Here is a 26,992-nt window from a genome sequence, read left to right as displayed (position 1 = left end):
TATTTAGAAATTAAGAGATAAGCAATTTTCAGATGCAAAAAAAAAAAAAAAAAAAAACACAAAAAAAAAAAAAAAAAAAAAAAAAAAAAAAAAAGAACCAGATAAATATTTTACACTTTGCAGGCCATATGGTCTCTGTGAAAAATACCCAATTATGCTGATATAGTCCAAAATAATAGACAGACAAAATATAACCAAATGGGCATAACTGTGTTCCAACAAAGCTTTATTTACAAAAAGAGGCAGCCAACCCATAAACTATAGATTTACCCACTCCTGCTCTAGCGTATTAAAAATGTCGACTAACTGAAAGGAGCCTAATCACATCTAATTCTTTTAAAAATGTGTATTAGCTCATCCATAATGGGATACTACTACTCAAAAGGTCAAGTAAAATCTTCTATCACCTCCCTCTCAAAATTTCAGTTCATCTTTAAGAGAGGATCCTTTCTTTTCTCTCTCACAATATACAAAAATCAAATCAAAATGGATTAAAGACTTAAATGCAAGATGTGAACTATAAAACTACTACAAGAAAACATTAGGGAATGCTGCAGGACATTGATCTGGGCAAAGATCTCTTAAGACAGACCTAAAAATCAAAGGTAACCAAAGCAAAAAAAGTCAACAAAGGGATTACATCAAGCTACAACGCTTCTGTACAGCAAAAGAAACAATCAACCAAGTGAAGAGACAACCTACAGAATGGGAGGAAATATTTGCAAACTACCCATCCAATAAGAGATTAATAACGACAATATATAAGGAACCCAAAAAACTCAATAGCAAAAAAAAAAAAAAAAAAAAAGATTTAAAAAAATGGGCAAAAGATCAATAGCAAATGCTGGCAAGGATGCAGAGAAAGAGGAACGCTCTGGAACATAAAGTAGTACGGTCATGAAAAACAGTATTGAAGTTCCTTCGAAGACTGAAAATAGTACTACCATATGATCTAGCAATCCCACTGCTGGATAAATACCCAGAAAAGAAACCAGTATATCAAGAAGATGTCTACAATCCCATGTTTACTGCAACACTATTCACAATAGCCAAGATATGGAATCAACCTAAGTACCTATCAATGGCTGAATGGATAAAGAAACAATGGTATAGGTGCACAGTGAAATATTCATTAGCCACGAAAAGAATAAAATCCTGTCATTTGCAGCAACATGGATGGAACTGTTAGACATTAGGTTAAGTGAAATAAGCCAGGCACAGAAAGACAAATATCACATGCTTTCACTGCTATGTTGGAGTGAAAAAAAAAACAGGATCTCATAGAGGTAAAGAGTAGAATGATGGTGATCAGAGAGGCTAGGAAGGGTAATGGGGAGGGGAGGATGAAGAAAGGTTGATTAATGGGTACACAAATACAGCTGAATAGAAAGGATAAGTTATAGTGTTACATAGCACAAAAAAGTGACTATAGTTAATAATTTATTGAGTACTTCAAAATAGCTGAAAGAGAAGATTTAGAATGTTCCCTACGCAAAGAAATGATAAAGGTTTGAGGTGATGAATATCTCAATTTGATCATCACCTGATTTGATCTGATCATCACATATTATATACTTGGATAAAAATAATACATGTGGCTGGGCACAGTGGCTCACGCCTGTAATCCCAGAGCTTTGGGAGGCCGAGGCAGGCGGATCACTTGAGGTCAGGAGTTCAAGGCCAGCCTAGGCAACATGAAGCGACACCATCTCTACAAAAAAAAAAAAGAACACAAACTTAGCTGGGCATGGTGGTGCACACCTGTAGTCCCAGTTACTCAAGAGGCTGAGGTGAGAGGTTCACTTGAGCCCAGGAGGGGAGGGTGCAGTGAGCTGAGATCATGCCACTGTACTACAGCCTGGGAGACAGAGACCCTGTTTCAAAAAATAAAAGTAACACATGTAACCCCACAAATATGTACCACTCTCATGTATCAATTAGAAGAAAAAAAGGAAGGATCCTTTCTTAGTAAAGTAGGTTTATACACACTTCCCTTTGCATGATCCTTTATTAACAGTCAACAGTTTGGAGCATTAAGCAGTAGAAGAGCACAAGATATATAATGAGATGGCCTTAGTTCAAATTCTGAATTAACAGTTGTATAACTCTAAAGTCCATTTTTCATTCATAAAAGAGATAACGTCACCTTTAGAGGATTATACAGAAACTTAAAAAGCATAGTTTCTGAAAGTATGTTGTAATGGTAAGGTGTTACATAAATGCCAAAGCATCATCATTAAATTTTGCAAAGAAAGCTATTTCACAATAACGCAATTGGATTACAAAATAACCATCATGGTTTTCTGCCTTTATGCAGCAACTTAGTATTTCAAACTTACTCACCAATAGAGACACTACTGTACTAGAGTAGAAGGCCAGATCTTCTATAATTTCTGTGCGCCGATTAGCTCCAATTCGTAAGGAACGACTATGTACTTCTTCAGGTAACACTGTAAGGATCTCCAGCAAAAAAGGCAAAGAAGTAACATCATTGCTGTATCTGCAAAAGAAAAAAGGGGAGATATGTTATTTATAGACAGAAAATACACAATCACGTAAGATAACAGCCATCAGAGTAACTCACAACAAAAGCAGCATTCCCACCACTATTAAGGGAGAGAAAAAAGATATAAACATAAATGTCCTCCACAATTAGTTAAGATTAAAAAAAGGACACAGTTTTTCAATGAAACATAGCCATTATAATGAACGTGATATCTATATGTCCTAACATGAAAAAACGTCCACAATGTAGTAAGTGAAAAACATGTATGAAACATATTGAATATGGGTGAACAAATACATAGGTATTTGTACATTAAAATATATATGCACTTATTTATTTTAAAATGCATAAAGGAAACTCTACATAGCCAATTGTTAATAGTGGTTGCTTGTAAAATACAGGGTTAAGGGCCAGGTGTGCTGGCTCATGCTTATGATCCCAGCACTTTGGGAGGCCAAGGCAGGAGGATCACCTGAGCCCACAAGTTCAAGACCAGCCTGGGCATCACAGGGAGACTGTCCCTACATTAAAAATTTTTTAATTAGCCAGGCACGATGCTGTGCATCTGTAATCCCAGCTACTTAGGAGACTGAGGCAGAAGGATCTCATGAGCCCAAGAGTTGCAGGTTCCAGTGAACCATGATCACACCACTGCACTTCAGCCTGGGTGACAGAGGGAGACTCTGTTTCAAAAACAATATATAAGGATAGGGAGAGAGGATGGGGTTCGCTTCCATACTGTTAGAATTTTTTCAAGGAGCATGTGTCAATTTCCCCAATAAAATTTTTCTTTAAAAAATAAGCTATCCATTCAGGAGGCTGAGGTGGGAGGATCACTTGAGCCCGGTAGGTTGAGGCTGAGGTTGTAGTGAGCCATGACTGTGCCACTGCACTCCAGCCTGGGTGACATAGCAAGACTGTGTCTCAAAAAAAATAAAAATAATTTTTTAAAAAGTTATACAGGCTGGGTGAGGTGGCTCACACCTGTAATTCCAGCACTTTGGGAGGCCGACGTGGGCAGATCACTTGAGGTCAGGAGTTCCAGACCAGCCTGGCCAAACCCCGCCTCTACTGAAAATATAAAAATTAGCTGGGCGTGGTGGCACATGCCTGTAATCTCAGCTACTTGGGAGGCTGAGACAGGAGAATCACTTGAACCTGGGAGGCGGAGGTTGCAGTGAGCCGAGATCACACCACTGAACTCCAGCTTGGGCAACAAGAGTGAAACTCCAGCTCAAAATAAAATAAAATAAATAAAAAGTTATCCATAAAAGGCTGTAATGACACACTACATTGTAAGTAAAAAGTACATCTAGACTTTGTTCAAAAATAACTTTCCAACCAAATGCAAGCAAATATCAAGATTATCTTGCCAGGACCCAGAAGGAACGCTTGTTTCAAAGTAGCAAGTTCTGTGTGTCTAAAAAGAATACTGTCCCTCTGATAAACGTGAAACAAACCCCAATTAGTAAGAACACATATTCATAACAACTTCTCATTTAATATACTCTTAAATTCTATATTTTTACAAAACGGCTGTCATGCCAGTTAGTGAGAGTGATCCACAAGGCAATAAAAGACTTTGCTGCAATTAATTCAAGAAGTGTGTGTTACATAAATTACTAGTCTTTTACAACCCACACAATATATTCCAGTGGTATGTAAAATTTTAGATAAGTTTCACTTAATCTAACAAAGGTTAATAACATAATTCTATGTTAAGAGTTCAGGGAAATAGTCAAATATCTAGCTATTGCCAACAAATTTCTCTGTGTAGGTTAATGGCAATTCCAAATGCTAATATACAGTCAATATAAATTACTTACTTTTCCACCAGTGTTTGCACACATCCCTTCCAGGAAGGCATCTGTAGGGCAAGATCTGCTATTGCTAAAGCAAGCTGAATAAGAGAGAATAAATGAAGACAGATGAACAGAAATAGGGTTACAATAAATATTAATTGGGAAGCAAAGAAATTACATTTCTTCCAAACAATATAACAACTAGACTAACCTCCCCTCCCCCATTTCTCCCAACCTTCAGTTATATGTATCTGATGTAAACTCTTCTGGGTTAGCTATAAATTGCTGAAATTTAAGAGTTCACTTTTAAAAATTAAAGAAAAAAAAACAGAAAAGAAGTCAAACAACAGAATATGGACATTCCTCAAAATATATCAATATTTACTTTTATTTGGCAATACCACAGAACTTCACAGACATATAAATTATACTATGCCAAAGGTCAAAGCTACTAACAAAGTCAGACCTTTGACTCAGTTCTCAAATAATGGATTGCCATTTCCCTTCTCTTTCCATTTCTCATCTTGAAGACTTAAGCAAAAGCCTCCTCTTCAAGGACACTTCTATGCCAGGCAGAGGACACATGTGAGTATGTACTCACAGAAGCTTCCGGTTTTCCTATCTAATGTATTTCCCTGTCCAAGGGGGAAAAGGACAGATACTCTAGTTCAACCTTTCATTCATGAGACCTTTACTAAAGCCAATCAGCCCAGAAAGGATTTCTTAAAAGGCAACTACCTAAACCTCTGACCTAGCATGCCTGTGAAAACACATACTCACCTTAACCACTTCTGGTATTAAGTTAGTTCAAAACCAAATGAACTCTAAGATTAATACAAAAGATTAAAAATTTCATTTTCTATCCACTTACAAGAATACAGCAGTATATCTGTAATGAAGTTAACATTACCTCACATGGCCTAGCAATACCAATTAAAATAATCCTGATAAATTCAAATGGCCATACAAATTTCTCTAATGAGAAGCACAGGATTTACCTGCGTTACAATGACAGGTGACAAGTCTTTCAAGTTCTGGATATGGGTTAGCAATGAGTCCCGTAAAGAGGCATGAGAGTCTGTGGGGAGCTCATAAAATGAGGTCTGAATCTTCATTTTCATGGTCTGTGCAGCAAAATAGCATGATTCCACATCCTGTCGGATCTGTAACAACTGGTCTGAGATCTCCCATGCATGAACCTGAAAGCGTATTAGACAAAGATGTCTTAAAGAAGACTACTTTTCTAATTTTAATGCCACAATCTCAATACTTATATAAACATATTTAGAACAACGTATAAAGAAAAATCTGACAAGCTAAATCACCCAGTAATTCAGCCAACAGTTCAAAATACATTGTTATACGCTCTGTTCAACAAAGTAATTACCTAAAATCTGACTAATTCTAGGAAGGCACGAGAGGTATCAGTTAAATTAATAGATACAATCTTGTTGATTTGAATGACTGTGTGGGTGTCAAGAATATGAAGAAAAATGTCCCAAAAGTCTCCACTAAATAATCTGCACTGTATAATTTCCAGTCCTAATCTATGGTTGGATGTTTCTTCTCTTTTCTTGCTTAAAATAAAGCTTTGTTCACTCTAAGAATTGAATCCAGAAGCTGTTTTAATATATCTATAAATATAAGAATATATTTTATATTGGTCTCAGTAGCCCTACATTTCAATTATTAGTTCCTGATAAAACAGAAGAAAAGCTATCTTGGCTCAAGTAAATATTTCACAACCTTCAATTACTTTCTTTCTTTTTTTGGAGACAGAGTCCCGCTCTGTCACCCAGGCTGGAGTGCAGCGGCACAATCTAGGCTCACTTGCAACCTCTGCCTCCCAGGTTCAAGTGATTCTCCTGCCTCAGCTTTCCGACTAGCTGGGATTACAGATGTGCACCACCACACCCAGCTAATATTTGTATTTTTAGTAGAGGCGAGGTTTCACCATGTTGGCCAGGCTGATCTTGAACTCCTGACCTCAGGTGATCCTCCTGCCTTGGCCTTCCAAAGTGCTGGGATTACAGGCATGAGCCACCGTGCCTGGTCCCTTCAATTATTTTCTGATAAATTACGACTTGGCAAAGTGCTACATATGCTACTGAAATCACTTTCAAGGGAAAAATAAACTTATCTACAGACATAATAAAAAGAAACAAAGTATAAAATCTGGTCTCTAGTAGCTAGTCACAATTATAAAGGGGAGCCATATTTTGAAGACAACTTTGTAAACAAAATCATGCAGTAGATTGTAGACAACTAGTTAATTAGTTTAATTCTAATCCAATTCTATGCTAAACAGCCTCTGGAAGAAGACTAACATGAACTGGCAATAATGGACTGAAAAAAATTTCAACCTCAATTCAGGAACAGTGTATATTGTAAAGAGAAGGGGTCAATTTCTTATGAAGACAGAGCTCTTCACAAGTAATACATAATCCCTTGTGTATCCTTCAAGATCTTTCCAAAGATAGATATGAAGCAAGTTAAGATATAGAAACAGGTAGAATAAACGGCTTGTACAAGTTCCTAAAGTAAATGGAAAATAAAGACCCTGAATTTCCTAATTACAGATTTACTGACATAAAACTTAGCTTTAGGCTGGGCGTGTGGCTCATGCCTATAATCACAGCACTTTGGGAGACCAAAGGGGGAGGATTGTTTGAGCCCAGAAGTTTTGACACTGGCCTGGGCAACATGACAAGACCCCCGTGCCTCTACAAAAAATTTAAAAAATTAGCTGGGGCCTGGCACAGTGGCTCACGCCTGTAATCTCACCACTTTGGGAGGCAGAGGCAAGCAGATCACCTGAGGTCAGGAGTTCAAGACCAGCCTGGCCAACATGGTGAAACCCTGTCTGTACTAAAAATACAAAAAAATTAGTCGGGTGTGGTGGCACTCTCCTGTAATCCTAGCTACTCAAGAGGCTGAGGCAGGAAAATAGCTTGAACTCAGGAGGCAGAGGTTGCAGTGAGCCGAGATTGCACCACTGTATTCCAGCCTGGGTGACAGAGTGAGACCCTGTCTAAAAAAACTAAAAAATAAAAAATAAAAAATTAGCTGCGCATGGTGGCATGCACCTGTAGTTCCAGCTACTTGGGATGCTGAGGCGAGAGCATTGCTTGAGCCCAGGCAACAAGCACCCTGTTTTTAAAAAAACCACCCCTCCCACCCCCCACCAAAAAACCCCAACATTAGCTTTCGATGAAATAAGGGGTACAAAGTAAGCATGAGGTGTTAACTTCTTTACAGATATAGTATATTTTACTAATTTTTGTACTTTTTAGTCCAAGCATCACGTCTCAAATGTATTCAACAAATGTTTAATGAATTAATGTAGTACTAATAGCACCAATTTTCCTTTCTCAAGTAAAAAATCTTCCAAAGTTTTTAGCCATTGATTAACCAGTAATCCAAGCATGCCTATGATTTAATATACCATCAGAATATCTTTACTCTGCTCACATTAATATCTTTTTATTTTCTGAGACAGGGTCTCACTCTGTCACCCAGGCTGGAGTACAGTGGCACAATCTCAGCTCACTGCAGCCTCGACCTCCTGGGCTCAAGAGATAATCTTGTCTCAGCCCCCTAGTAGTTGGAACTACAGGTGTCTGCTACTACACCCGGCTAATTTTTGTATTTTTTGTACAGATGGGGTTTCACCATGTTGCCCAGGCTGGTCTTGAACTCCTAAACTCAAGCGATCCTCCTGCCTTGGCCTCCCAAAGTGCTGGGATTCCAGGCGTGAGCTACCATGCCTAGCTGATATATTTTTAAATAGCAAAAAGTTTCTATGAAGCTTTATACAATCTCCACAAATCCCTCATAAAAACAGAGCATTAGACAGCAACAAAACTAGGTGTTGTCTAGTAATCTCCAAGGGTATCTACAAGAACCCCAAAATATAAGTGGAAAGAGACAAGCCAGTGACATCTGTAAGACCTGTGTAGTTTTAGTCTCAGTAAATGTGGAAGCAGAGGCAAACAACATGGTATCTAATGGACCTAAGAACACAGAAACACCAAGAACCAACAGAGATTCACTGGAAAGTACAAGGAGCCAATCTGAGGATGGCAGTTGAAAATGGAGAAGGTTGGGCCAGGCGCAGTGGCTCATGCCTGTAATCCCAGCACTTTGGGAGGCCGAGGCACACAGATCACCTGAGGTCAGGAGTTCAAGACCAGTCTGGCCAACATGGTGAAACCCCGTCTCTACTAAACTACAAAAATTAGCTGGGCATGGTGGCGGGTGCCTGTAATCCCAGCTACTCTGGAGGCTGAGACAGGAGAATCACTTGAACCCGGGAGACGGTGGTTGCAGTGAGCCGAGATCACACTACCGCACTCGGCCTGGGCGGCTGAGTGAGACTCCGTCTCAAAAAAAAAGAAAATGGAGGAGGTTTTACCCAATCCAATAGCCAGTGAGTATAAGTGTGAAGGGGATGCCAATAGTTTAGCCTTTATAAAACCTTGAAACCAAACAATGAGGAAAAGACCCCAACTGAGGAAAAACTGCTGTGAAAAAAACCCAAAATAATATAGGACAAGTATAATAGAAATGAAGGAAGAAAAGGTTGAAAGTATTATCCTTAATCAAACCTTCTTCTAGAAATTCAGAAAAACTAATTTCACAGAAAATAAGCAACTGAGGTCAAATGTCATACATGGCTGAAAGAGAAAATAAGCAGAGTAACACCTTATGAGGAAAGAAGACCAGAAAAACAGGTTTAAAAACCTAGCCTATTATTTCAAAATGAGCTAAACAACGTTAAGAAAATGATACAAGATACAGAAGAACAGAATTGGGAAGGAAAATTTCAGAAATGCGGTAAAAATCTCAGGAAAAAAACAGAAATTAAAGAAGAAAATCCCTTCAGAGATGAAGACTAGGAGGAATTTCACTGTGACTAAACACATCAGATAATGTCTTAAGAGAAACACATGAAAAGGAGTTTTTAAAATAAAAAAAAAATTTTAAAGATTCAAGAGGAAATGACAAATATTGAACAGAGACAAAGATCTAACATCTAGACAACAGAGATCTCTGAAGAAGAAAATCAAAACAAGGAAACGGAACAATTATCAAAAACTGTAATTCAAGAAAATGTTCCTAGTTGGGCAAGGCAGTTTACGCCTATAATCCCAGCATTTTAGGAGGCGGAGGTGGGAGGCTTGACGCCAGGGGTTTGGGACCAGCCTGAGCAACATAGCAAGATACTGCCTCTACAAAAATTTAAAAAATTAGCTGGGTGTGGTGGTGTGTGCCTGTAGTCCTAATTACTAAGGAGGCTGAGGAGGAAGAATCATTTGAGCCCAGGAGTTTGAGGTTACAGTGCGCTATGATCCTGCTACTAATTTTTTTTTTAATTTAAAAAATTTGGTATCAAAGTTATCAAAAGAGGAAGGGTAAATAAATGAATATAATCCCATCACTACACTCCAGCCTGGGTGACAGAGCAAGACCCCATCTCTTAAAAAAAAAAAAAAAAAAAAAACAGAAAAGGTTTCTGAAATGTTGGGTGGTAAGAGAGAAAGACATGGAACTATACATTGAAAGAGTATATCATATACCTAAAAATACCAACCCAGAATAACCAATACTGAGACATAATCTGGTAAAATTAATATACTTAAAGAAAAAGAATAAAATAATTTGGACATCTATATAAAAACAGCAAACGATTTATAAGGGAAAAAATTAGATTATCATCTACTTTGACTTGAACACTTCATGGCAGAAGGAAATGAAAGAACATGGTAAAGATATGCTAAGAAAGAAAATGTGACAAAGATTTTATGTCAAGTCAAACTGATTTTCAATTATAAAGGCCAGAAACTGTTACTTGCAAGAATGTAGATATTATTCCTAAAAGCCCTTCCTAAACAATCTGCTTTAAAAAAAAAAAAAAAAAAAAAAGCGCTTTGGACAATCAAACTGATTAGAGAGAACAAGGCATCAATGTAAGGACTGGGGGTGAATATTAACCATAGTTTATTACAACAATTACGAATAAATGAAGGTCAAAAGAGAAATGGTATGTAATGATTACAAGCTCTGTATAGACACAGTGTGGAAGAAAGGGGAGAGCACATGCAAAACTACGCTTGTTTTCAGTGTACATACTGATGGTAGTAGTGTTAGCATTATTAGTCTGAGGCTACTGACTAGGCTAATGTGGGACAGAGCTACTGAGTAATTATGAGATATTCTATCACCGTCTGTGTCCCTCACAACCTGGATTCTCAGTATGGAAGAAAAGAAGTGCAAACAAAAAGGCTTAAGTTAAAAACTTTCTAATGCTGTAGTTGAAAAGGCAATATAAATTCATGAGGTATTTTACCTTTAAGTACTTATACCCACTATTTATATACCTACTTTTCTACATATGTATACACACACATAGATAATTTATATATCCTATATAGATATATAAAATATATACAATTCCCTAGCTCTATCCACTGAAAGCCCTAAACATACTGTCCAACTCAGTAACAAGTTGCATCCCTAGCGCCTACACTGTAGCCTTTAAATTCAATTTCCCACTAAAAGATACCAATATTAAATATACAAGATAGGCCCATGATACATCTTGTCATACTAGAAAGGACAGAAGACAATAAGACTACTAGAGTCATTTCAAAAGTACTGAGGAGCCAAGGAGGCAACCAGCTGGCCAGAGATAGGACAATTTCGGATTCAGCAAGGGATACAAGGAAAAAACAAACTGGCCACCACAGGCCATTTTTGGTAACAATTACAAGCAGATATAAACTCATTATCTTACAAGGGAAAAAAATCATGTATTTATCTTGGTTTTCCTATATAAACTGTACTCCTAAGTAACCTAACAGATGAGAAGAGTCTCTTTATAGAAGTATTACAATGGCAAAAACCACAATTACTTTGGCACTAACCTAACAGCATGTAAGTAAAGAAATAACAGATTTAGAATATTAACACTTCACAACCCACAATTAATGGACTAAGCACTGAACAATAACAGCTAGTTACATCACATACAAAAAAGAATAAAGTGGATTAAAGATAGCTGTGAATATAATGCTAATCCTACACTGAAAGGTAGAATCTACATGCCTTTGAATCTGCACTGGCCTTGATACCTTGCATAACTGACAGAATATGGCAGGAAGTGACATTCTGGAACTTTCAAGGTTAAGTCAAAGGAATCTTTGGAGCTTCTGCCTTGGTATCCTGAACACTACTCTGAGGAAAGCCACTGCCTGTAAAAACTTAAGACTACTCTGCTGGAGAGAACGTGGTAGAGCCCTGAGACCACATGGAAAGCTAGAGGGGCCCAACTGAATCCAGGCTTCCAGTCATTCCCACCAGACTGTCAGGCATGTAAATGAAGCCATCTTAGAACCTCCAGACCAGCTCAGCCACCAAATGGATGAAACCCGAAGGAGCACAATCAGGATCCCGGATGCTGATTTGAGCCCGCTCAAATTCCTGATCAACAAAGTTATGAGATACAATAAAATGGTTTTTATTTCAAATCACTTAAGTTTTGGGGTAATCTGCTTCATCATGGTAAACAATCAGAACCACCAGAAAACCAAACACTATATGCCTCTTGATGAAAGGAGATACCAAAATAACAAGGGAATCAAATCTGTGCCTCATTGAGCCTCTAGATCCAGCAGCTAATTTGCAGGAAAAACAAAGGAGAGTAGAACTGAATCATGACAATAAAATCAGCAAAATCCACTGTGGGAAACTCTACAGGTCAAATGGCCCTGATAGTTCAACAGATAAATAATCTACAGAGGCCAGGTGTTGTGGCTCACGCCTGTAGCCCCAGCACTCTGTGAGGCCAAAGCAGGCGGATCGCTTGAGGCCAGGAGTTTGAGACCAGCCTAGGTAACAAGCAAGACCCTGTCTCTAGGAAAAATTTTTGAAAAATTTGCCATGTGTGGTGGCATGCCCCTTAGTCCCAGCTACTCGGGAGGCTGAGGGGAAGGATCCCTTGAGCCCAGGAGTTTAAGGCTGCAGTGAGCATTGATCACACTTCACACTCCAGCCTGGGCTACAGAGCAAGACTCTGTCTTAAAAAAAAAAAAAAATTAACAGAGAGAGAACCTGCAGATTAAGACACTCAGAAAACATATTAAAAAACAGGCCGGGCACGGTGGCTCACACCTGTAATCCCTGCACTTTGGGAGGCCAAGGCGGGTGGATCACCTGAGGTCAGAAATTCGAGACCTGCCTGGCCAACACGATGAAACCCCATCTCTACTAAATATACAAAAAATTAGCTGGGCATGGTGGCAGGTGCCTGTAATCCCAGTTACTCAGGAGGCTGAGGCAGGAGAACTGCTTGAACCCAGGAGGCGGAGATTGCAGTGAGCCAAGATTGCACCACTGCACTCCAGCCTGGGCAACAACAGCGAAACTCCGGCTCAAAAAAAAACAAGAAGAACCAGCTGGACCCACTAAGCCACTAAGTATAAAACCATAAAGAAACACAAAAGATTATTATAAAAGGACAGTGGTTACCTCTATGGGGAGGAAAGTAGTTATGTCAAATGGTACAAGAATAGCTTCTGGAGTGGAATGGCCAGTAAAGTTCTATTTCTTTTCTTTTCTTTTTTTATAAACAGGGTCTCGCTATGTTATCCAGGCTGGTCTCAAACTTCTGGGTTCAAGCAATCTTCTTGCCTCGGTCTCCCAAAGTGCCAGGATTACAGGTTTGAACCACTGTGCTCAAAGTTCTATTTCTTGACTTAGGTGGTGGTTACAAGGATATCCGTATATAGTAATTCACTAAGCTACACATTTGCATTGTGTTTCTGTGTTTACATTTAGAAAACAAAACAAAACAACAATAAAAACCCCAATGTAGGCTGGGCGCAGTGGCTCACACCTGTAATCCCAGCAGTTTGGGAGACCGAGACTGGTGTATCACCTGAGGTCAGGAGTTCTAGACCAGCCTGGCCAACATGGTGAAACCCCATCTCTGCTAAAAATACAAAAATTAGCCAGGCGTGGTGGTGTGTGCCTGTAGTCCCAGCTACCCAGGAGGCTGAGGCGGGAGAATTGCTTGAACCCGGGAGGCGGAGGTTGCAGTGAGCCGAGATTGCACCATTGCACTCCAGCGTGGGCAGCAGAGTGAGACTCTGTCTCAAAACAAACAAACAAACAAAAAAATCTTTTTCCCAAATGAAATCCACCTGTCAACCCACCAGGGTCAAGACCCTTGGGGAAAAAATTGCTTGTGCAGTGCCACATTGTGCAGAAACTAAACGATAGAAACTAGCAGAAAACACCAACCGTATCATTCTCAATTATCTGTACTTCTGACTTTAAACATTTCTATCTCCTTAAAAGTAGAGACCTCAAAAATGAAGGGCAGAAGCAAAACAAAACAAAACAAAACAATTACTTACCCCCGGGCAAACCAGTAATCTTAGAGGTAGAGATGCAAAACTGGTTAACTTGGAGGGTAGGGATGCACAGGAAATTTATTTTTCAAGCACCTTTGATGATGATTGAATTTTTTTCTTTTTTTTTTTTGAGAAGGAATTTCGCTCTTGTTGGCCAAGCTGGAGTACAATGGCACAATCTCGGCTCACTGCAACCTCCGCCTCTCAGGTTCAAGAGATTCTCCTGCCTCAGCTTCCCAAGTAGCTGGGATTACAGGCATGTGCCACCACACCCAGCTAATTTTTGTATTTATAGTAGAGACGGGGTTTCACCATGTTGGCCAGGCTGGTCTCAAACTCCTGACTTCAGGTGATCTGCCTGCTTTGGTCTCCCAAAGTTCTGGGATTACAGGCATGAGCCACTGCACCCGGCTGTTTGATTATTTTTAAAATGTCTTTTGTAATTACCTTTTTATTAAAAATAACTTGTACTTTATATTCAATTTTTTAAAAAGTGATACAGATCTTGTAAATTTTTTTTGACAGGGCCTCTCTCTGTCACTCAGGCTGGAGGGCAGTGGCACCATCACAGCTCACTGTAGCCTCAAATTCTTGGGCTCAAGTGATCTGCCTACTAGCCTCCTGCATAGCTGGGACTACAGGCATACATCACAGCATCCAGCTAATTTTTTTTTTATTTTATTTTTGTAGAGACAGGTCTTGCTATAATGTCTAAGTTGGTCTCAAACTCCTGGGCTTGCCTGCCTCAGCCTCCCAAAGTGCTAGGATTACTGGTATGAACAATCACATCTGGCCTGTAAGACTTTTTTCTATAAAATTTGTTTAGAAAAGGTAGCAAAGCTTTTTAACAACACATAGGAGTTAGTTTCATGTCCATATACTCCCTAAACAATAATGTTACCTCTCTCATAACATTTATCGGGTGTTTCAACTTTGGTTATAACAGACCATCTGGTATTATTACACCATTAAACTACCAGAAAAGATTCACTAAGACCAGGCGCAGTGGCTCAAGCCTGCAATCCCAGCACTTTGGGAGGCCGAGGCAGGCAGATCACTTGAGGTCAGGAGTTCGAGACTAACCCAGCTAATATGGTGAAACCCCATTTCTACTAAAACTACAAAAATTAGCCTGGTGTGATGGCACGCACCTGTAATCCCAGCTACTCAGGAGGCTGAGGCAGGAGAATCGCTTGAACCCAGGAGGTGGATGTTGCAATGAGCCAAGAACACGCTACTGCATTTCAACCTGGGCAACAAAGCAAGACTTGGTCTCAAAAAAAAAAAAAGAAAAGAAAAAAAAATTCACTAAATACTCCCCACAAAGAACGTTTTTAAAGACACCAACGCTAAAATATGAGGCCACAGATCCCAGAGAGAAGGGAATGGAAGAGCATAGAGTTCAGTTCACTCTTCGGCTCCACTTTTCCCCTCATGGCATTTGCCAATTTGAAAGTGGAAGACACGAGGCTAAGAAGCTGAAGCTCTCTGGACATTCTCACAAGACTGGGGAAATCAAAACTGGAATTCAGAGATATCGAAGAGGAGCCCTGGTAAATACTCCAAACTCTCGAGTTGGGACCCAGTGACAGAAACAAGAAATATACCACTCCTTAAAAAGACTGATACGTTAGGCCACAAAGTAAGTCTTAATAAATTTTCAAAGACTGAAATCATACAAAATATCTTTTCTGATCACAATTAAATAAAACTAGGAGTCAACAGCAAAAGGGAAACTAGAAATTTCCCAAATATGTGGAAATTAAACAACATACTCTTAAAAAAACCAATGGGTCAAGGAAGGGAAATCAGAAAACATCTTCAGACAAATGAAGATGTTTCTTGACTTGGGTGGTGGCTAAAAGGACATCCGCATATAGTAACTCACTAAGTTATACATTTGTATTGTGTTTCTGTGTTTATGTTTAGAAAATAAAACAGAACAAAAACCCCAATGTTGCATATTAAACTGAACTAGTATAAAATCTAGTATAAAACTGAACTAAACTGAACTAGCATAAAAAACACAACATACCAAAACGTATGGGATGCAACAAAAACTGTGCTGAGAAATAAAATGTATAACTGTATATGCTTACATTAAAAAAGAAAAAAAGGACTCAAGTCAACAACCTAATTTTATATCTTAAGGAACCAGAAAAAGAACAAACTAAATCCAAAGCTAGCAGAAAGAAGGAAATAATAAAGATTTATGGCAAAGATTAACAAAAGAGAGGATAGGAAAATCAAGGGGATGCTACAGAAAGATCAACAAGGTCAGTCCCGGCAGCCGCAGTCACTGGCCGCCCTTCTGCCAACAGCTCCAGCGCTACCTTGGGCCAGCATCTCTGGCGAGCAGAAGCAAGGCACTGACAGGCACAGCAGAGAGGTCCTGTAGCTCTGGCTCAGAGAGCAGCATCTTCACTTTCCGTGGTACCCAGGTGCTCTGAGAATGTTTCCACTGCTGCTCTGAGGGCACAAGAGGCAGGATTTGGAATTCCTGGAGAACTGTCTTTGTGAGAATCTGGAAATATTTCTTTCAATTCCATCTCTTAGTTTTCCATTTTGTTGTGTTTCAGAGGAACATCAAAAAACCATGAAAAGTTTAGTAATGAAGAGTTTCACCGCCACTCGCTTCCTTGATGAAGGTTTTACTGCCAAGGACATTCTGGACCAAAAATTTAAGGAATTTTCTTCTGATGATGATTAGGATGGCTTCTATGTCATGGACCTTAGAGACATTCTAAAGATATATATATCTAAGATGGCTAAAAGCTCTTCCTCATGTCACCCCCTTTCATGCAGTCAAACATAATGATAGCAGAGCCATCATGAAGACTCTCACTGCCATTGGGACAGGATTTGACTGTGCTAGCAAGGCTGAAATACAATTGGTGCAGATTCTGGGGATGCCCCCAAAGAGGTTTATCTATGCAAATTCTTGTAAACAAATGTCTCAAATTAAGTACACTGCCGATAATGGAGTCCAGATGATGATTTTCGGTAATAAGGTCAAGTTGATGTCAGTTGCCAGAACACACTCAAAGCAGAGTTGGTTTTTAAGATTGCAAATGATGATTCCAAAGCAGTCCGTCACCTCAGTGTTAAATCTGGTGCCAAGCTCAAAGCCAGCAGGCTTCTTCTGGAATGGGCAAAAGAGCTAAATACTGATGTCACTGGTGTCAGCTTCCATGTAGGAAGTAGCTGTACCAATCCTGAGACCTTTATGCAGGTAGCCTCCAATGTCCACTGTGTCTTTGACACAGGAGTTGAGTTTGGTTTCAGTATGTAACTGCTTGATACTAGCAGTTGCTTTCCTGGATCTGAGGATATGAGGCTTAAATCTGAAGTATTACCAGTGTAATCAACCCAGCACAGGACAAGTATTTTCCACTAGACTCTAGAGTGAGAGTCACAGCTAAGCCAGGCAGATATTTCATGTGGCATCAGCTTCATTGCCAAAAATATCATATTAAAAGAACAGACAGGGCCAGGCACGGTGGCTCACGCCTGTAATCCCAGTACTTTGGGAGGCCGAGGTGGGCAGATCATGAGGTCAGGAGATCGAGACCATCCTGGAGGCGGGCACATCACGAGGTCAGGAGATCGAGACCATCCTGGCTAACACGGTGAAACCCCATCTCTACTAAAAAAAAATACAAAAAATTAGCCGAGTGTGGTGGCGGGCGCCTTAGTCCCAGCTACTTGGGAGGTTGAGGCAGAAGAATGGCATGAACCCAGGAGGCAGAGCTTACAGTGAGCCAAGATCACGCCACTGCACTCCAGCCTGGGTGACAGAGCGAGACTCTGTCTCAAAAAGAAAAAAAAAAAAAAAGGACAGGCTCTGATAAGGAAGATGAGTCAAGTGAACAGACCTTTAGGTATTATATGAATGATGAAGTATATGGATCATTTCATCAATCCTTTATGATCATGCACATGTAAAGCCCCTGCTGCAAAAGAGACCGACATCAGTGAGAAGTATTATTCATCCAGCATATGGGAAGAACATGTGATGGCCTTGATCAGATTGTTGAGCAGTGTGATCTGCCCAAAATATATGTAGGTAATTGGATGCTCTTTAAAAACATGGGCACTGACACTGTTGCTGCTACTTCTACTTTCACTGGATTCCAGAGGCCAACAATCTACATGTGATGTCAGGACCAGCATCGAAACTCATGCAGCAAATCTAGAACCACGACCTCCCACCCCAGATAGAGGAACAGGACATTAGCACCCTGCCTGTGACTTGTGCTTGGGCAAATGGAATGAAACATCACTCAGCAACCTGTGCTTCCGCTAGTATTAATATGTAGATATCACTCTCGTTGTTGTTAACTATGAGTCCTGCTTGAATTAAGGGATTTCATAAGAGTTGGGTTCACATGGATGGGGCAAGATGGAAGACCAGTATATGGGTCACACATTATTTGTGTTCCTATGGGAACTATTTAAATATTTGTTTTATATGGATTTTTATTCACTTTTCGTAAGAGTTGGGTTCGCATGGATGTGACAATATGGAAGACTAGGATATAGTTCACACATTATTTATGTTCCTATGGAAACTATTTAAATATTTGTTTTATAAGGATTTTTATTCACTTTTCAGATATGGTACTCAAGAGTGTCCCTCGGCTGCTAAGCAAGCATCTGTAGCTTGTACAATGGAATGGGCCATAGTGTTGTGACTTGTTTTTAAAGTATTTCAAAATTAACAACAACAAAAATATTGACAAAGCTTAAGCTAGATTAAGAAATAAGAGAGAGCTGGGCGCAGTGGCTCATGCCTGTTAATCCCAGTACTTTGGGAGGCCAAGGCGGGCAGATTACTTCAGATCAGGAGTTCAAGACCAGCCTGGTGAAATCCTGTCTCTACTAAAAATATACACACACACACACACACACACACACACATACACACACACAAAATCAGCCAGGCCTGATAGCAGCTGCCTGTAGTCCCAGCTACTTGGGACGCTAAGGCATGAGAATCTCTTGAACCCGGGAGGCAGAGGTTGCAGTGAGGCGAGATCATGCCACGGCACTCTAGCCTAGGCGACAGAGTGAGGTTCTATGTCAAAAAAAAAGAAAGAAAGAAGAGGGAGGATTTAAATAATCAGAAATGAAAGTCAGGAGATTACTACCAATTTTACAGAAATAAAAAGGGTTATAAAAAGTATTATGAACAACTGCAAGTGAATATATTGAATAACTTACATGAAATAAACAATTCCTAGAAACATAACCTACCAAGACTAAATCATGAAGAAATAGAAAATCTGAATAGACCTGTAACTTGTAAAGAGATTAACTCAGTAATGAAAAACTTCCCAATGAAGAAAAGCCCAGGAACAAATGGCTTTACTGGTGAATTCTACAAAACATGTAAAGAAATAACATTAATCCTTTTCAAACTCTTTCCAAAAACTGAAAAGAACACTTCCTACTCATTCTATGAAACCAGCATTATTCTGACACCAAAGCCAGAAGAAGAAACAAGAAAAGAAAATTACAGACTAATAACATCTGTTATGAATAGTAATGCAAAAACCCTTAATAAAATACTAACAAATGGAACTCAATAGCATATTTTTTTCTCAATTTTTAAATTTTTATTTTCAAAATTTCAAATTTAGAGATGGGTGTTGCTATGTTGCCCAGATGGGTTTCGAGCTCCTGGCCTTAAGCAATCCTCCTGCCTCAACCTCCCAAATAGGTCAGATTACAGGCATGAGCCATCATGCCTGGCTTTTCAACAGCATATTGAAGGGATTATACATCATCATCAAGTGGGATTTATACCTGGAATGCAAGGATGGTTCAACATATGAAAATCAAAGTAATCCACCACATTAACAGAATGAAGGTCATCTCAATTTATGCAAAAAAAGCATCTGACAGACTTTGACACCCTTTCATGACAAAGACACTCAACAAACCAGGAAGGAAACAACTTCAACATAATAAAGGCCATATATGCAAAAATCAACAGCTAACATCATACAACAGTGAAGACAAAAAGCTTTTCTAACAGGAACAAGACTAGGATGTCTACTGTTGCCACTTCTATTCAACATAGTGTTCGAAGTTCTAGCCAGAGCAATTAGGCAAGAAAAACAAAAGGCATCTAAATTGAAAGGAAGAAATAAAATAATCTCTGGTCACATATAATGTAAGAGCATTCTACATGATCTTACATGTAGAAAACCCAAAAGATTCCATAAGAAGACTGTTAGACTTAATAAATGAATTTGGCAAAGTTGCAGATCACAAAATTAACAGATTAAAATTAGTTGCTTCTACATACTAACAATGAAAAATCTGAAAAGAAACAATTCCATTTACAACAGAATAAAAAAGAATAAAATACTCAGGAATAAGCTTAACCAAGGAGACAAAAGACTTGTATACTGAAAATTACAAAACATTGCTGAAAGAAATTAAAGATGACACCAATAAATGAAAGACATCTCATGTTCATGGACTGGAAGATTTAATATTGTTAAGATTTCAGTACTACCCAATGCAATCTACAGATTCAATGTAACCTTCACCAAAATCTCAGTGACGTTTTCTGCAGAAAATGGAATTGTTTCCTTCATATGGAATCTCAAGAGACCCCAAAGAGCCAAAAAAATCTTAAAAAAGAATAATATTGGAGGTCTCATACTTCTAATTTCAACACTTATTACAAAGCCATAGTAATCAAAACAGTATGATACTAGCATAAAGACAGACCCACAGACCAATATAATGGAATAGACCCAGAAATAAACTCTCCTGTAAAGGATTCAAATGATCTCTGACAAGGGTGCCAAGACTACACAATGGTGCTAGGAAAACTGAATATTCACATGAAAAAGAACAAAGTTAGTCCCTTACATCACATATAAAAGTTAACTCAAAAAGGACTAAAGACCTAAACGTAAGACCTGAAACTATAAAACTCTTAGAAGAAAGCCTAGGGGAAAAGTTTCATAATCATTGCAATTGACAATGATTTCTTGGATGGCATTTCTGGAATAAATATTTCTCCCAAGAAGATACACAAATGGTTAACAGGCATATGAAAAGATGCTCAACATCACCAACCATAGGGAAAGGCAAATCAAAGCCACAACGAAATATTACCTCACACCCAATAGAATGACCACTATCCAAAAAAACAAAGCAAAAAGCCTCAGAAAATAATAAGTGTTAACAAGGATGTGGAAAAATTGGAACCTTTGCATCACTGGTGGGAATGGGGATGGAGGCTCCCAAAAAATTAAAAATAGAACTACCATATGTTCCAAAAATCCCAGTTCTATCTATATATCTAAAAGAACTGAATATAAAATCTCAAACAGGGCCAGGCACAGTGGCTCACACCTGTAATCCCGGCACTTTGGGAGGCAGGTGATCACTTGAGGCCAGGAGTTCAAGACCAGCCTGGCTAACATGGCAAAACCCCATCTCTACCAAAAATACAAAAATTAGCCAGACGTGGTGGCACACGACTGTTAATCCCAGCTACTTGGGAGGCTGAAGCATGAGAATCACTTGAACTCAGGAGGCGGAGATTGTAGTGAACCATGATCATGCCACTGCACTCCAGCCTGGGCAACAGAGCTAAGCTCAAAAAAAAAAAAAAAAGATCTCCAATAGATAAGATATTTGCACACCCATGTCCAACTGCAGCCAAATGCAGCATTATTCACAATAACCAAGAGACAGAAGCAACCTAAATGCCCATCTATGGATAAATGGATAAACAAATGTATATATATGCAGTGGAATGTTACTAAGCCTTCAAAAGAAGGAAATTCTGACACACACTACAACATGGATGAACCTCAAGGACATTACACTAAGTGAAAATACATTTATCACTAAAAGATAAATACTGAATGATTCTAACTTACATAAGATATCTAAAGTAGCAAGACTCATAGAAACAGAAAGTAGGCCAGGCCCAGGGGCTCATGCCTGTAATCCCAACACTTTGGGAAACTGAGGCAGGAAGACTGCTTGAGCCCTAGGAGTTCAGGACCAGTCTGGGCAACAAGGTGAAATTAGCTTGGCATGATGGCGTGTCTGTAGTCCCAGCTACTGGGGAGTGTGGGCAGGAATGCTGAGGTGGGAGTATCGCTTGAGCCCAGGATGCAGAGGTTGCGGTGAGCCATGATCACGCCACTGCAATCCAGCCTGGACGACAGAGCAAGACCCTGTCTAGGAAAACAAAACAAAAAAAAGGTTGAAACACAGTTTAGAATCTGCTCAATTCCTTTTTGAATTTCAAAGAGATCTGTTCCTGTCATAAAGACCTGCCAGATGCAAAAGAAAATCATTTCAGGAAGAAAACATCATTTATCTCTTCAACTTTTCTTAAACAACATATCAAGCATCTGTCAAACAAAAGCAAAGCCAGGCCAGGAACACTGGCTCACACCTATAATCCTAGCGCTTTGGGAAGCTGAGGTGTAAGGATCACTTGAAGCCAGGAGCTTAAGACCAACCTGGGCAACAAAGTGAGATCTCATCTCCACACAAAAAAGCAAGAAAAAAATAAATTAACCAGATGTGGTGGTACATGCTTGTAATACCAGCTACTTCGGAGGCTGTGGTGGAAGTTCCGTTTATTTGAGCCCAGGAGGTCAAGGCTGCAGTGAGCTGTGATCACACCACTGCACTCTAGCCTAGGTGACAGAGCGAGACCACGTCTGCGGGGGGAGAAAACAAAACCAAGTGACAACAACTAGAAAGAAACAGACAATAGAAAGTAACCATTATCTAAATAATGAACTATCAAAGACTAAAATAACTGATGTCTTAACCAAAGTAATAAAACATCACCAATAGCTTTTATGTGACTCCTGATGTGATTCAGTAAAACGACAAATTATCGTCTATGCAGTATTCTTCCAAAAAAGGTTTGACCTAAATGCAATCATAAGAAAAGAACCAGACAAATCTAAATAGCGAGGCATACTAAAAATTAAGACAAAATGGCCCACTCTGGATTTGTGTGGGGTGTGTGTGTTTTTTCTTCTCTTTTTTTTTGAGATGGAATTTCACTCTGTCACCTATGCTGGAATGCAGTGGTGTGATCTCGGCTCACTGCAACCACTGCCTCCCAGGTTCAAGCGATTCTCCTGCCTCAGCCTCCCGAGTAGCTGGGACTCCAGGCGTCTGCCACCACACCCGGCTAATTTTGTATTTTTAAGAGAGACGGGGGTTTCACCATATTGGCCAGGCTGGTCTTGAACTCCTGACCTCATGATCTGCCCGCCTCAGCCTCCCAAAGCGCTGGGATTACAGGCGTGAGCCATTGCACCCAGCCGTGTGTGTATGTTTTAAAGGGACAGGGTCTTGACACAGTTGCTCAGTCTGGCTTCCTGGGCTCAAGCAACCCTTCCACCTCAGCCTCCTGTGTAGCTGGGGCTACAAGTGTGCACCACCACATCTGCCTTGGATTTGTGTTTTAATATCATTATCATAAAAGAAAAAAAAATACCCAGGTAATTAAAGAGACACAACAACCAAAAGAAAAGCATTACCCTTGAAGGATCCTAGATTAGGGAAAATAAAATTTTAGAAAGTTAGAAATCTGTAACTAGAGCAATTAGGAAAATTTGAATACAGACTGATAATACCATCATATCAATGTTAAACTTCTTGAGAGTGACAACAGTTTTAGTTTATTTTAGAAAAATATCCTTGTTCTTACAAGCTACAAGTGGAAATGTTTAAGGAGTAGGGCATTATAAGGTTTACTTCTAAAAGGTTAAAAGAAACAGTTGGAAAAAATGAATAGCTGATTAATATATGCAAAGACTTAGAAGACAAAACTGGAGAATTTCCATTAATAAATGGAATATATTAAAAAGAATTAAAAGGAAATTCTAGAAGTAAAAAATACGGTAACTGAAATTAAGAACCATTAGAAAGAGCCTGAAATTAAGAACCATTAGAAAGGGCCAAACAGCAAATTAGACAACTGAAGAATTATAGATTACTATGCTTGATAACAGGTCAATAAAAAACAGAAAGACTGAAGCACAAAGTCAAAAAAAGGATAGAAGGTAAACAATGAGAAGAATGCAAGCGACATGTGGGACACAGTTAAAAAGGTTAAGACACATATAACTGAAATCCTAGTAGGAAAAAAGAAAACGGAAATCAGGAACAAATGAAGAATAATGAAAAAGCTGTTAAATATATGCGTAAATCCAATTAACACTGATTATATAAAGCAATAATATCTTGTGGGATTTAAAATATATGAAGAATAAAAATGCCTCAGAAGAGTTCCACATCCACCTAAGATATATAATGACAGAAACAATACTGCTTTCCACAAGTTAACAATACACAAAAGCAAATAAACTATAAAATAACCTTGCTTAAATGCATCAGAAAGCTGAGGTCTTAGGGCAACCAAGTTGACTGAAATCTAAGGACAGACCTCTAACAAGGAAAACGAAGGCAAGCACTGGCTCATCTACGACAGGACAGAGGAAGAAACTAACGGCACCTGGCAACCAGCTCATAAAAATTCAGCTAACACTTCTAACAAATTGAGAAAGGCTGCATGTGGGCTAGCATGAGCATATAGAACCCCCGGGACTCAGACACAAGGGGAACTCAGTCACCCAGCAGGATCACCTCCGCAGACCAGATACTCAAGAGAAAGATTGGGGGTAGGGCAGAAGACCACCTCCTTTGGTGGTGCAGTCCTGGAGGAGGGGAACAGCCTCTGTTGCGGAAAAGCACAAAAATCTCTGACTGAACCCTTCTTCTCTGAACAAAAGCCTTAGGCTATGGGGAAGGGGCAGCAAAGCATGTCACCCCTCAAAGCACAAGTTAAGACTCACTGCAGTTGCACTAAGCGTAAAAGAAAAACATCTACCCCTAAGGGATAGGCATAAAACAGTCTTGAGCCTATAATAATACTACCAACACCACGAGAGGTCTCCTACCACTGAAAGAAGGGAAAAAAAACTATTTTGCACAATACCTGCCAGATGCAAGGCAAAGAATAAATGCCACAAGAAAAACTAGGATCATTGAGGCCGCCCTACCAGTGAGAATGGCAGACAACGGAAATGCTAAACACTAGGGTAGACCAGGGCAACAGAGAACGTTACTGTTCCCTCCTCCCGCAAATAAGCGAACAAATTCTAAATATATCATACTCAAACTCCTGAAAACCAGAGATAAAGAGAAATACTGAAGGCAAGCAGAGAAAAAGGATACATTAAATACAGAGGAACAAAAGTAAAAAGCTAGAGCAGACTTCTTGTCAAGAATGAGGATGCCGGAAGACATGGAGAGGTAGATTTAAAAAATGGGAAGAAAAAAAGGAAAGAATTCCAAAGTCAATGAAACCATATTTCTAACAGGAAGCATTCAACACAAAGAACCCAATTTAAAAATGGACAAAGCAAAAAATAACAGATGGTGGTGAGGTTGCAGAGAGAAAGAAATGCTTACACACTGTTGGTGGGAGTGTAAATTCGTTCAACCATTGTGGAAAGCAATGTGGTGATTCCTTGAAGAGCTAAAAACAGAACTACCATTTGACCCAGCAATCCCACTACTGGGTGTATACCCAAAGGAATACAAATTGTTCCATGCATGCAAATGTTCACTGCAGCACTATTCACAATAGCAAAGACATGGAATCAACTTAAATGTCTAACAACGCTGGACTGGATAAAGAAAATGTGGTAGATATGCACCATGGAATACTATGCAGCCATAAAAAGAATGAAATAATGTCCTCTACAGGAACATGGATGGAGCTGAAGGCCATTATCCTTAGCAAACTAACACAGGATCAGAAAACCAAATACCGCATGTTCTTATTTATAAGTGGGAGTTAAATGATGAGAATACATGAACACAAAGAGGAACAACACACACTGGGACTAACTGGAGGTAAGAGGTTGAGAGGAGGGAAAGGATCAGAAAAAATAATTAATGGGTCCTGGGCTTAACACCTGGATGACAAAATAATCTGTACAATAAACCCCTATGACACAGGTTTACCTATACAACAAACCTGCATGTGTATCCCTGAACCTAAAAGTTTTTTTAAAAATGGACAAAGAACTTGAATAGACATTTCTCCAAAGATACATGAATGGTCAAAAAGCATATGAAAAGATGCTCAACATGATTAGCCATTAGTGCAAATCAAAACCACAATGAGCTATCACTTCATACCCATCAGGACGGCTATAATCAAAAAGACAACATGAAGTGTTAGTGAATATGTGGAAAAACAGGAACCTTTATACCCTGCTGGTAGGAGTGTAAAACGGTAGGTACAGCCATTTTGAAAACAGGATGCCATTCCTTGAAAGGTTAAAAATAGAGTGTTATCAGCCAGGCACAGTGGCTCATACCTATAATCCCAGCACTTTGGGAGGCCAAGACGGGAGGATCAGTTGAGCCCAAGAGTTTGAAACCAGCCTGGGCAACATGGTGAAACCCCATCTCTAGAAAAAATACAAAAATTAGCTGGGCACGGTGGTGTGCACCTGTAGTCCCAGCTACTCAGGAGGCTAAGGCGGGAGGATTGCTTGAGCTGGAGAGGCAGAGGTTGCAGTGAGCAGAAATCATACCCCTGCACTCCATTCTGGGTGACAGAGCAAGATTCTGTCTTAAAAAAAAAAAAAAAAAAAGAGTTATCATATAATCCAAAAATTTCAACAGCACTTGTATATGAATGCCTTATAGCACTATTCACAAACGATAGCCAAAAAGTGGAAAGAGTCCCAATGTCCACTGCCCAATGAATGGGTAAGATGTGGTATATATGTTGAATGGAATACTGCTCAGCCATAAAAAGGAATGAATAATATGTACTATAACATGGATGAACCTTGAAAACATCATACTAACTGAAAGAAGACTAGTCACAAAGGATCATAAACTATATGATTCCATTTATATGAAATATCCAGAATAGGCAAATCTCTAGAGACAGAAAGTAGATTAGTAGTTGCCTAGGAATGAGGTAGGAGGTGGCAGGCCAAGGGGTACAAGTCTCTTTTTGGTATGATGAAAATGTCTAGCTGGGCACGGTGGCTCTCGCCTGTAATCCCAGCACTTTGGGAGGCCAAGGCAGGTGCATCACTTGAGGTCAGGAGTTCAAGACCAGCCTGCCCAAGATGGCGAAACCCCATCTCCACTAAAAATACAAAAATTAGCCAGGCATGGTGGTACACACCTGTAATCCCAGCTACTCGGGAGGCTGAGGCAGGAGAATTGCT

The 26,992-nt window shown here is 39.4% G+C and overlaps 1 protein-coding gene and 1 pseudogene across 3 annotated transcripts in view; one reads left to right on the top strand and one right to left on the bottom strand.

Annotated features, from left to right (window-relative positions):
• TNPO3 (transportin 3) overlaps nt 1–26,992 on the bottom strand; it is a 101,150-nt gene that overhangs the window by 58,318 nt on the left and 15,840 nt on the right. For all 3 annotated transcript variants that reach the window (XM_011995885.1, XM_011995886.1, XM_011995887.1), the window contains 3 exons: nt 5,307–5,507; nt 4,333–4,406; nt 2,344–2,500 (listed from right to left, as the gene is read on the bottom strand). In XM_011995885.1, coding sequence (XP_011851275.1) covers nt 2,344–2,500; nt 4,333–4,406; nt 5,307–5,507 — 432 coding nt within the window. The remainder of the gene's footprint in view (nt 1–2,343; nt 2,501–4,332; nt 4,407–5,306; nt 5,508–26,992) is intronic.
• On the top strand, nt 15,979–18,043 carry LOC105550906 (annotated as a pseudogene).

This window comes from Mandrillus leucophaeus, unplaced genomic scaffold, assembly GCF_000951045.1.
Source record: "Mandrillus leucophaeus isolate KB7577 unplaced genomic scaffold, Mleu.le_1.0 Scaffold5, whole genome shotgun sequence".
Classification (NCBI taxonomy): Eukaryota; Metazoa; Chordata; class Mammalia; order Primates; family Cercopithecidae; genus Mandrillus; species Mandrillus leucophaeus.
Note: the sequence above shows the minus strand (reverse complement) of the source record. Positions and strands in the feature narration are given on the sequence as shown.